The sequence below is a fragment of the Emys orbicularis genome, chromosome 5 (assembly GCF_028017835.1).
Source record: "Emys orbicularis isolate rEmyOrb1 chromosome 5, rEmyOrb1.hap1, whole genome shotgun sequence".
NCBI classification, from domain to species: Eukaryota; Metazoa; Chordata; order Testudines; family Emydidae; genus Emys; species Emys orbicularis.
The window spans coordinates 90,739,386-90,752,698 of record NC_088687.1 but is presented as its reverse complement, the minus strand read 5'-3'; the positions used below and the strand labels follow the sequence as shown (position 1 = coordinate 90,752,698).

The 13,313-nt window shown below is 38.3% G+C and overlaps 1 protein-coding gene across 3 annotated transcripts in view; it reads right to left on the bottom strand.

Moving 5' to 3' along the window:
* The window catches only part of SGCZ (sarcoglycan zeta), a 410,351-nt gene that overhangs the window by 92,601 nt on the left and 304,437 nt on the right, over positions 1 to 13,313 (bottom strand). For 2 of the 3 annotated variants that reach the window (XM_065405277.1, XM_065405275.1), the window contains one exon: positions 713 to 835. The exons of the other annotated variant lie outside the window; for it this stretch is intronic. In XM_065405277.1, the coding sequence (XP_065261349.1) occupies positions 713 to 835 (123 nt within the window). The remainder of the gene's footprint in view (positions 1 to 712; positions 836 to 13,313) is intronic. 3 annotated transcript variants of the gene reach the window in all.

Sequence of the window (13,313 nt, the reverse complement as noted above, 5' to 3'; positions counted from 1 at the left end):
TCTTCTATTAACCAGACTAAGGTTCAGCTCAGAAATAGGCTTCCCCTTCTCAAATTCAAGGTGAGCCTGCTTTAGTGGAGTACTACTTGGCCATACAGAAATTAGATTTGACATTTTCATGACAGAAGGACTGCAAAACATACTATGTAATGGCAGCTCTTACACAATTAGGAGGGGGCATTATGTAAGTAAAACCTTCCAAAATGGCACATGTACTATAAATCAATGCTTTATTAATGACGACATATAAAATCATCCCTGTTACAAATGAAACGTATACAGTTTGTGGTCATATAAACATCATTCTAAGTTCAACTCTGGTCACAAAGACATTCATTCTGAGCTAAGGTGACCAGGTGTCCCAATTTTATAGGGACAGTCCTGATATTCAGGGCTTTTTCTTATATAGGCGCCTATTACCCTCCACCTCCTGTCCTGATTTTTCACACTTTCTATCTGGTCATCCTATTCTGAGCATTAGAAAATGTCTTTCATACATGACATTATGCAGCACCTGTTGGTTGCTCATCCTAGATTATTCTGAACAGCTCAAACACTCCCTGCTAATGCTAAGAATCTGTCCCTATACACCCATTCATTGCCATGGGGAAAAGAGTTTATGAAAGTTTGAGAGAGTTCATTAAGTAAAATTATCACTAGGGTTATTAAAAATACAAACAAATATTGCTTAGAGACCTGATTGTTACTCTACCTGTTACTTTGAGTCTGTCAGCTCCAATGATGATCTCATCTTCATCTGCAGAAAACAGCACCTTTTCACCTTCACTTGCCCTCACTTCAAATCTCTTACACTGGGCCTCCACAGCATCAGCTCCTGGAATTGAGAAATAAGACACTTAATCTAAGAAAACTGAAATGAAAAGATAAATAATCAATACTTCATTTTGAATCCCTGAAGCACATACAGTACCTCAAGTTTTGAACAATATTTTGGTTTCAATATTTTTGTCTGTTGTAGAACACTTTGTATTATAAAATCTTTCAACAGTTTCATAGTATAAATGATTATCCCAGTATTGTCTATTAGGATAGGATTTAAAAATAACAAAAATAAATAGTATATATAATTTATTTAATTGACAGTGGAAGGAAAAAGCAAAAATTAAGAATTAACTAAAATTCGGAGATCTTGAAATGTGAATTCAGAAAGGTTTCTTAAATTTTATCTGTATAATTTTCAGTTTTGTGCCAGTAAGAACATAAGTACTGACATATTCTGCCAACACAAACAAGCAAACAAATTTACTTTGTGGAAAAGCTATGTTTTCCAGGTTGATTTTTTAGTCCTGTCATATACAGTACTTTCATAATTTGATAACTTAAAAAAGCAAACACACACACACACACACACTTTTGTCTCATCACTTGTTTGGAACTTGATGTTATGGAAGAAAAATTCCTAAATATCTTAGGGCACCTAGTGCCTTACAGTTAAAAGATATCAAAATCCTAAGAGAATGTCCCGACTAGAGCATGCGGAACTTGTTTTAGACAAATAGCAGATATCAAAGTCCTATCTACTATATTTAGAATGCAATCTCTTTTTCTTCTCATACTTCAGTATAAATTCTTTTTTTTTAAATTGTATCCTCTTATTTCACTCATCATTAGCAATGAAACAGAGCTTTAGTTTTCCAAGTGAGAGTGATAAATGACAAGTTATGTTCCATTGACCAACAGTAAGAAATCCTTCAGCCTTCTTGTGGAATGTTATTTCTATGACACTCCTAGGTTTTCTCATTGATCCCCATTTAGTTACATTTATATATTTAGATTCCTAATTTAGGCCTAGATTATCCCCTCAAGATACACATGCAAAGGATTATGGGGGTGGTATTCTAAACTCCACTGCAGTTGTCATCAGAGTTCACATACCAGCCTCCCAGCTCTGTTGAAGCTAGTAGATATTGTACAGCGAGGAATGCACCTGCTTACATAATGCTGCAGTCATCAGTTCAACATATAAATGGCCATCATCAAAAACCGGAATCCAATCAGAGATATAAAAGCCCTAACAGCCAATTTTGAATTAGGATTTTCTGATGAGGTTCTTAATATTCAGGGCCAAGTTAAAAAAAAAGAAAAGATTAAGCTCTTGGAAGGGTGATTATCCCACTAGAGTGATATTATATTTACACTATATAGAAGCTAGAATTATAGTTAGAATATCAATACAGAAGATTTATAGTAATATAGGCGCAGCTCTCCTCCTTTGAAATTAGTGCTATATTTGCCCTGTTGTAAAAGTGCCTCTTATGCAAAATGTATCCGATTCCACCTCCATGTCATGTTTTTGCTTTATTTTTAACATTATGACTGTGGTCATCAGGTTTTGCTACAATTTTTATTTACTCTGTGTAGTGAAAGAAGTGAACAGGTTTCTGAAGTGCTCTTTATAACCACGTAATAATGACCAGATCCCGAGAGTCTCTCAGAACCCTCATATCCCATTAACAGAGGCTTAATCCTACAAAGGGCAGAGTGCTTCCCGGGAGGCATTCACTCCCAGTGGCATGACAAACACATGCTAACCATAACAGATATGAACCTCTAAGAACGGAACCTGCCGGTTTGTAATCCCTCAGCACTATAAAACCAAGATGGCAAGGTTCAACAGCTCTAAAGTGGCTTTGTTTTCTTTTACTGCATTGAGGATCCTGTGTGTGTGTATGTGAAAGTGCCCACTTACTTCTCATGCAGCTTCTGAACTGTGAGGTGCACATGTCCCTCAAATCCCATTTAAGGGCCTGATCCAACTTGGTGCTGAAGTTCCTCCACTCCCACTTGGATTTTTAAGGCAGGGTGTCTGGCAAAAAAAAAGGTTAAATAGCCCCCTATTACCCTCATTTCTGAAGTCTTCACAGGACAAATGACTGGCTCACCTGTACATCAATCTTCTTTGTTGAGATTAGCTAGTTGGACCACTACCTCCTTCTCCCACAATCTACTAGAAATTTGAGCGTGAACAGCTTATTTCTCCACTATCCTGGATAGTGGGACTGCAAAAACGCTGGTTACCTTGCTTAAATTAATTTGGGCCTAAAACACCCAAGATTCCTCTGTACTAAATGAGATAGTCCCCAGATTTAATCTCACAGAGACAGGCGTAAGAATAGAACTGATTCTGCAGGGTGGTCACACTGTACACTCCCAAAGATTATGGATTTACTGAATGCATACCATATAAGATCAGGCTATAAACAACTATGAATACTCTTATCTATTATCAGTCCTTCAGTCTTGCTTGCACTAGGGAAATCTAATTAAGTTCAACATGTGTAAAACAGAAAGCGTATAAACTCTGGCATGTGAAGTAAAAATATAAGAAGGCAGACCAAGAAAGAATTTGATTAGCAACTAGCTAAATACCACAAAAACTAACAAAAAATATTGAAGTATATGAGAAGCAGGAAACCTGCCAAACAGTCTATGGAGTCACTCGCTGATTGATGTGCTAAAGGAGCACCCAAAGAAGATAAAGCCATTGCAGAGAAGCTAAATGAATTATCTGCATCAGTTTTCATTATTCTTTGTACGGAACAAATCTGAGAAACTATCCCAGACTGAAGTGTCAATAGAGGTGGTTTTGGAACAAATTGATACATTAAACAGTAATAAGTCACCAGGAACAGATGGTATTCACTCAAGAGTTCTGAAGGAATTCAAATATGAAATGGCAAAACTACTAACTGTGGTATATAACATATTATTTTAATCAGCCTCTGTACCAGATAACTGGAGGGTAGTTAATGTAACACCATTTTTTTAAAGGCTTCAGAAGTGATCCTAGCAATTACAGGCCAGTAAGTCTAACTTCAGTACCAGGCACATTGGTTGAAACAACAGCATAGAATAGAATAGAATTATCAGACACATAGATAAACATGGTATGTTGAGGAAGAGTCAACACAGCTTTTGTATATATACACAACTTTTGTAAAGGGAAGTCATGCATCACCAATCTATTAGAATTCTTTGGATGTGGACAAGGGTGATCTAGCAAATACAGTATACTTGGACTTTCAGAAAGTCTTTGACAAGGTTCCTCAGTAAAGGCTATTAAGCAAAGGGAGGAGTCATGGGATAAAAGGTAAGTTCCTTTCACAGATCAGTAGCTGGTTAAAAGATAGGTTAAAGGAAACAAAGGTTTGGAATATATGGTTATTTTTCACAATGGAGAGAGATAAATAATGGGGTCCCCCAATGATCTGTATTGGGACCTGTGCTGTTCAACATATTCATAAATGATATGGAAAGGGGGTGAATAGTGAGGTGACAACATTTGCAGAAGTTACTAAATTACTTAAGATAGTCAAGTCCAAAGCAAAATGCGATGAGTTACAAAGTGCTCTCACTAAACTGGTGACTGGGCAAAAAAAGATAGATGAAATACAATGTTGATAAGTGCAAAGTAATGCACATTAGAAAAAATAATCCCAAGTATACATTCAAAATGATGGGGTCTAAATTAGCTGTTACCACTCAAGAAAGATCTTGAAGTAACTGTGGGTAGTTCTCTGAAAACATCTGCTTGAGGTGTCCCTAAACTTCCAACTTTAGAAGCTGGGGCTGAATTACAGGCGATGGATCACTCCACAATATTGCACTGCTCTGTTCACTCCTCAAGAATCTGTCACCAGCCACTGTCAGAAGACAGGATGGGCTAGATGGTCTGGCCCAGTACGGCCGTTCTTATATTCTTAAGTGTAGGCATAGGTCTTTACTCATGTTGGACATGAGCAAACTTATACAGGAACCACACATAATGATACATACACTTTGCATTTAAAACAATGGACACCAAAAATACTTAAACTTAATTCAAAAAGTTCTCCCAAGGACATGCAGGAAATTGTCATATCTGTACCAAGTCAGACCCTATATTTACTTTCCTAGGCACAACTACACAGGCAGAGGGCATCAAGACAGATGGGCTGGATATAGAACTACTTTCAGGTCTGGGAAAAGGAGAATAGTGTTTTGGTAAAGATGATGGGGAAAAGTGAGGGGGGGGGGAAAGATATCTATTACAAGTAATAGCCCAGCTTTTAATGACTCACATGTAAAACTTGGTGTGTTACAAACAGTACAGTTTTTCACGCAGAATGCTTAACAAGCTAACCATCTGTAGCAGAAATTATTACCACCACCAGGAAACTTGTGAGATATTTTAAACCATTGACATTTGTGGCTCTTTACTTTCATACTATATCAAAATACTCCTAGAAATTGGTTACTCCACAAATGTCATTACAAAAGTGAATTCCACTTCTTCTACAATAAAAGAAATGTGCTTTGAGTATATGTTACACTATGGAAAAAAATGTTTTGGAGGCACTTAGGCATGTTATGCAACTCAATGATCAGTGAAGATTATATTTCCCATTCTGTACCCAATTCATGGAAGACATGGGTCTGTTCTAGATCTCAACTAGAAAACTTAGCTCAAGCTGTAACAATTTCTGCTTTTAGCTCTAGCTGTCCCTGGTTCATTCCTTGGTATCAGCCAAGATGGTAACCATCAGAAATGGATTAGATGAAGTGGAATTTACTGGAGAATATGCATGGAAATCTCCCAAATTTGGATAAGTGATATAATACCCTACCAAATACAGAGCTATATTTTTACATTGCATCAAGTTCGTAAAGGAACTGCAAACAGTACTTCAGGGAAGGTAAAGCTCATAATTGCATGCATAAAAGATGTGCTCTCCTGAAAAACTAATGTAATTTAGGATAGAAATGCCTTTTTCCTTGGCATTTCTAGGAAGCTTGTTGCTGCAGAATGTACACTCTGCAGAAATCTTACCATCAGACATTGGCCTGCTTTTGCTGATCTCTCTATTGGTATAGTTCATCACAGATTCTTAGATGCTCTGGATTGTTAGATGCTCTCTTGTCTCATGCCAGCTTTGACAAGATACCTGCAGGCTGCAGATCTTCACAACAGGCTTTTGTGACTATGCATGTGGTGCATCATGACACACAGAGTCGTGCGTCAGATTGTGATGAATGATGGTCACTTTTGTGCACCTATTTCCTGCATAATTTTTTTCATAGATTTCACTCTCTTTCATGTTTTTCTGCTTTCCATACAAAAGAGATCATAATAAGGATAATGATACTTACCATGTGTGTAAAGCTCTGAGGTCTACAGATGAAAAGTACTATATAAGTGCTAAGTATTTTTTTTATTATGTGGACCAGAATGAAAGACAATTCCCTTGGTTTTAGGTTTGTCAGAAACTTTGCATTGTGTGGTTTCCTTTTGTATTTAGTGTTGCAATTGTTTATTATTCACATAGCACAAAAATGTGCATGGAACTTTAAAGATATGTCTTTCTCCAAGGAACTTACACTCTGCATTATTCTTTCTGTCTTGGCAGTAAAAACCATCCACTCCCACTGCTATCAGCAACTATAAAAGAAATTCAAAGCTGTGCAAGAGAATAAAGCTAGCACTTTCATTGCTGTACGTTCTGCTCTGCTTCCAGGCACCTACAGTACATTTTTAATCCATCCTCGAAGCACCAGTGCATGAATTGAAACTGAGGTGCCTGAAAAGCATCAATAATACAAAGCATCAGCGTGCTCACTGCAATGGCTCCTTTAAATTACAATATACCCATTCTATACCCGATTCACAGAAGCCATTGTTTTACCTTTCCTGCTTGGTTCCTTTAATAACTCCTTTTGATCTAACTCCATAGCTAGTAACCCACCATCAACAAACATAGGGAGGCGTGCATCATATTCATAAAAAGTAATACAGATATCTTTCAGTTCATCACAAAGGCCCACAGTTCAAAGTGAATTATTGAGAGCTCATGATCTCTGTTTATACAAAATGTAATGAAATTCACACTTAATTTACAGTGTTTTGTTTCTTCAATAAAAACAGGCTGTTTAAATATTTATTAACTACAGGATATTTCTTGATAAAGAAAGATTTGAAAATTTATGGATGCTTTTGAGACTAAGAGGATAAAAGAGATAAAGCATTTTTAATAAAGAGTCAACCCCCCACAGGATTTAAACTCAATATTTTTGAATATAAAGGCAGATAAAGTATGTGCTAAACTACAGAGATTTTGTTTAATATTCATAGGAACTTCAGGGATTATATTATTTCAGCCACTAGAGGGCTCCCATATTTTTCAATGAATGCAAAGGCAATAAAGCAGTGGTTCTCAAACTTTTGTACTAGTGATCCCTTTCACATAGCAAGTCTCAGAGTGCGACCCCTCCTTATAAATTAAAAACACTTTTTAATATATTTAATACCATTATAACTGCTAGAGGCAAAGCAGGATTTGGGGTGGAAGCTGACAGCTCACGACCTCCCATGTAATAACCTTGCAACCCACTGAGGGGTCCTGACCCCCAGTTTGAGAACCCCTGCAATAAAGCAAATGAAGAATTCATACTAATGCCATACCCCTTACATTCAATTTAAAATAATGTGTTCCCTAATTCATATGAAGATGCCAATACATTCAGATTTCCATGAAAACAAGTGTTTTGAGTGTTATATTTTCTTATGAATAAATAAAAGATGATTAACAGCAATTTTCCCCTATATTTTACATATGAACTGGCCCATGAAGAGGTTCTCTTAAATTAAGTTTATATGTTAAATTTAAATGACTAGGACTGTTAGTTTTTTTTAAAAAGCACATAATGTGACAATTTTTTCTGTATCTGGTCTTGTTAAGGCACTACACAATTTTTCCTCTCAAATTTGGTCTTGTATAGATAGCTACAGAAACACATTTTTTTCTATTTTGTTTTTGAGTCAATACAGTATTGTTATTCTCCGTTGCATACATCCAATTAAGGTTGAAGTTTCAAGTGAGGAGTTATGGAGGTAACACAAAAGCAAGGCTCAACTACAATAGCTTGTACCAGATGCACATCAGGACTATTAATCCAGAGGACGATGATCAGGGATCTACAGTCAGTAGTTGCAGCATAGTTAGAGAGTACAGAGAATGCATATATGCAGAATTCCCATCCTTTCCATAGAACCCTCTATGAATCCAAGTTCTCCCTCCATCTGCTGAGGTAGTTGGAACTCCTGCCAGTAGGTGGCTCTGGAGGTTGATGGGAAGTGGGTGGAGAAATGGAGTGGGCTCTCAAATGGAGTGGGCTCTCAGATTTCCCCATACACAGTGGGAGGGTGTGTATGGGGAAATCTTGGTGGAGCAGAAAAATGCCCGAACCACAACTGCTTATTGCTAAAAGTAACCAAGCCAGCAGGCCATAAGTGGGCCTATGCACAGCCTTGGCATGACTGAGTCAGGAAGGGAGGGATGTTGTGCAACTGCAAAAAGGGCAGCTTGACCCAGCATCCTTCCTGATGGGATCTCTGTTGAAATTGCTGAGGTATGTGTTTTAATAAAACAGGAACCTTATCTATATGTGCCCTCAGGGTTGTGTCTATCATGGCCTCAAGGCATGCAAACTGAAAAAAACAAAACAAAAACAAAAACAAAAACAGGCTAATTGATGATCAGAGGGAAATCTCTTGCTTAACCTTTGAAATTGCTTGCTTAAGTTTTCTTTGAGTGACATGCTATTGTAATACTAATGAATAAATAAGAGAAGAAAGTTTGGGGTAGTTGGACTCTTCAAGGACTCTCCTTCTGGACACATCTTGTGGTCCCCACCGGCGGACGGAAGCTTGGCCATCAGAAGACTGCCACTGGGCCATTCGAGAGCCACACACAACTTTGGTAATTATAGAGGGTTGGGGGTGTTTTCCTAACCTGTTGCAGATGTGTGTAAGTGCTTGAGACTAAGTAAAGTATAGCTTTAAGTGAAAAGTGTTTGTCCTTTTGTGTTGTCCTTTTTGTGCCAGTCATCTATCGATTGGACGGCTGCGTCTCCATTGATTTATTTCCTGATACCACCTTGCACAGAGAAAAGTTACCAAGAGCTTTGGGCTAAAGTAACCCTGGGTAACAGGGTGAAAGTGGAAGTCACAAGAGAACTTCTCAATTGTATTGGGGTGAGGATCTTTGGATTGATGGGTCCAAACTTGTAGACAGCTGACAGATCTGCTACCTGGCTGATAGCTCTGCTTTGGAGTTGTCAAATGGGAGATCACATTTGGGAGTAGTGGGCCTTTAAGGCTTCCCTGACTTAATGGCTGCCATCTCCGCTCGGCTCGAAGGAGAGGTAATACACATACTCAGTTTTTCCTGACATGATTCTCTAGTGCCCGATTGCAATCTACACTAAATAATAAAAGGGTGTAAATATGTTATTTACATATATGAATGATTAATCACATCTTATATAGAAATAGTCTTAATGATATAGTATAGTCTCATCATATGGTGGTAATAACACTCTTTCCATTCCACTAGTATCTCTGGAAGACATTAAAAAGAAGCTACTAAAGTCAGACATTTATGAATTAGCAGATCCTGATAACTTGCATCCAAGAGTTTTAAAAGATCTAGCTGAGGAGCTCACTGGATTGTTAATGCCAGTTTTCAAGAGGTCTTGGAGCACCGTAAAAGTCCCAAAAGTCTGTAAGAAAGCTAAAGTTGTGCCAGTTTTTAAAAAGGGTAAATGGGATGACCTGGGTAATTATAAGCTTGTCAGCCTGTTATCGATCCTGGAGCAAGATAATGGAGCAGCTGATAAGGACTTAATTAATAAAGTATTAATGGAGGGTAATGTAATTAATGCAAATCAACATGGGTATATGGAAAACAGATCCTATGAAACTAACTTGATATCTTTTTTGGATGAGGTTACAAATTTGGTTGATAAAGGAAATAGTGTTGACAAAATATACTTAGACTTCTGTAAGGCACTTGACTTGGTACCACACAAGATTTTGATTTAAAAATAGAATATACAATTTCCCAGCACACATTAAAAACTGGCTAACTGATAGATCTAAAGATGTGATTGTAAACATTGAGTGGGTGTGTTTCCAGTGGGTTGCCACAGGGATCAGTTGTTGGCCCTATGCTATTTAAATATTTTATCAATGACCTGGAAGAAAAAGTAAAATTATCACTGATAAAGTTTGCAGATGACAAAAAAAAATGGGGGAATGGTAAATAATGAAGAGGACAGGTCACTGACACAGGGTAATCTCGATCACTTGGTAAACTGGGTGCAAGCAAACAATATACATTTTAATAGAGCTAAATGTAAAAGTATACATCTCAGAACACTTACAGGATGGGGGACTATCCTCAGGAGCAGTAAAAGCACTAAACATTTTTTGGGAGCCATGGTGGATAATCAGCTGATCATGAACTCCCAGTGTGATGCTGTGGCAAAAACAGCTAATGAATCCTTGTATGCATAAATAGGGGGATCTTGAGTAGGAGTAGAGAGATTATTGCACCTCTATATATGGCACTCGTGTGACCACTGCTGGGATACTGTGTCCAGTTCTGGTGTCCACAATTCAAGAATGAGGTAGATAAATTAGAGATGGTTTGGTGAAGAGGCACAAGAATGATGAAAGGATTGGAAACCATACTTTATAGTGTTAAGCTAAATAGATTGAGCTCTTTGAGTCTAACAAAGAGATGGCTAAAAGGTGACTTTATTATAGTATATAAGCATCTATACAGGCAAATATTTAATAATGGGCTTCTCAATCTAGCAGAGAAAGGTACATGATCCAATGGTTCTAAGTCAAAGATAGATAAATTTAGAGTGGAAATAAGGTGTACATTTTTGACAGTGAGAGTAATTAACCATTGGAACAGTTTACCAAGGGTCGTGATGAATTCTCCATCACTGACAACGTTTAAATTAAGATTGGATATTTTTCTAAAAGATCTGCTCTAGGAATTATTTTGGGGAAGTTCTGTCGCCTGTGTTATTATACAGGAGGTCAGATTAAATGATCACAATGCTCCCTGCTGGCCTCGGAATCTATGAATCTAAAAATATATTAGGAAAAAACATGAAATGGACTCGTTTGGCTCAGTTAAATAGCAATGTGAGAGTGCTTTCCTCTCTATATGATAGGCCTGTTGATTTTTAAAGGCTTATGTGAAATGAGTTTAACGATCTCATTTCAGTTTTGTGGCTAGGATGTTCACATTAGAAATCCCCACAATTGGCCTCATTTGAGGTCTGGGGGGTAGATATTCACACATGCTCTGGCCCTTTTATGCCATGTAAAAGGGCAGAGAGACCTAAAGGGGTCCTAAGAGCTCCATATCCAGCTGAGTGCAGATTCCCCCTGTGGAGACGCTGCAGAAGACAGCTGAAATGCTGCCTTCTGAGGACCCCATCATAACTCTGATGTATGGTGTGGGACTTGGGTTGGGAGGTGCATACTGGGGGCAAATCTCTGGAGATTCCAGGCAGCACTGTGGCTCTCAGGGCAGCCTGGGGAGCTGGCCCTAACTTTGATGCCCCCCCCCAGGGCCAACTAAGTTATACTGTGGGTCTCTTCAGCCTCCATAATAGCCAAATGTCAGAAGGACACAAAAGTGGCTTAAATAAACCCTAACCACTCACCTTCCCTAGGCTATGAGTTCACTTCTCATTTTACAGATGCAGATTGAATGGAGATGGAACAACTGAATCATTTTAGCTGAAAGGGACATCTAGTGTGTTATCCAGTCCAAGGGTTGTGGCCAGCTTTATTTCCTCCTGGGGACTCCCTGAAAGCACACATACAGTGGCAGCTCTGCCACCCTTGCCATAGGTATAACGTATGCTCCACTCAGAGCACAGCCAGCTCTACTGCCTGATGCTGGTTGGAGGTGTGAAATGGACCAGCCCCTATAGGTAGACAATGCCCGCAGGAACACAAGCATAACCAAATGTATTATGCACCCACAGAGGGGGCAAGATTCTGTGCTCCACCTCTAAGAAGAAAAGTACAGGGAGAGACGGATTCAAGATGGCTTCAAGCCAGCTTTGTGCCCTCCTGATTCTGTTTTGCTCTGGAAGCTGCAGTGGCCCTGAGGAGCTGTCTAAGTTACAGTAGACTTGTAGGGCTGTCCTAGGTGGCAGCAGTACTGCCTGGAATCTCCCCAGCACTATGTGCCCAATCAAGTTCCCAACATACTCCTTACATCAGGGCTTACAAGGGGGTCCACAGAATAAGTCACAGACAGTTTTCCTCGGGTCCTGCATGGGAGAATTCTCTCTTGGATGGAATTGGGAATTTTAGGCCCCCCTTTTACTGTAGAGGGGCTGGAAATGGGTGAGAAGTGGGTCCCCAGCATGTTTCTCTCAGACATTTCTCAGCTCAGTTATCTGCAGGTCTTATTTCCAAATCTTATTTTTGTTGCTCCACTTTGAACCTCCTCAAGTCTATTTTTTTTTTTAACGTGAACACATTAATTGAATTTAGGCTTGGATGCAGTTCAATGAGTTTACAACCTGACTTGTTTTACACATGATACTTGTATTAGTAAAATCCAGGTTAGTATTTGCCTTTTTTGCAATAGTATTGCGTTGGCCCATACTTCATTTATTATCCTCTATAAACCACAGATCCTCCTCTGCAATACTAATGTGTAGCCAGATTATATTTGATTATTTCTTCTCTAATGAAGTCTTTTAGCACTACCCTTATCAACTCACCTTTCATTGACTTTAGCCCAGTTGTTCAATTTATCAAGATCATTTAAATCTAGTTTCTGCAACCATGTAGTCCTACCCCTCATTTTCTTAACAGTATGTCTCTTTGCTATCATTTTAAGATCTTATAGTGTACAGTAGCTTTTTTTCCCCTAGAGGAGGAAAAATGGTGAAGTCAAGAAACATGCTAGAAAGACGTGATGGCTTCTTACTAGGGTTTTTTTTTTAGTAGTATTAAATTTCTGGATTTAATAGAATAAAGTTACAAAATAGCATTAAATTTGCTTGCCCTTTTTTATGCCTTTCTCCTAAACCGTTCATATATAGAATGGCATATTGTCTCCAAAATTAATGAGCTGTCTGAATGTCAGAAGGAAAAAAGGAGTAAAAATAAAATCTGAATGTCCTGTCAGGGACTGTTAAAGGGCCAGATGCTGTAGGTAATTTAATTGTGCTTAGCACCCATCAGCAGCTTTGTGAATGTCATGACAAATGCACAGCACCTGCCTTAGCAGTTCAATCAAGTATTAGTAGTTAATGAAGTTAAAGACTGAGAATTAACACCATCTTTTGAAGATGTACGCCAAACCACTGAAAACATATTAAAATTCCTTTGAATAGTGTCTGCTTTCCTTCTGCCCCCACTTTTGGATCCACCTGCTACATAACCAAACCAACTATTCCTACTTTAAACATTTCTGAGCAGCAGTTAT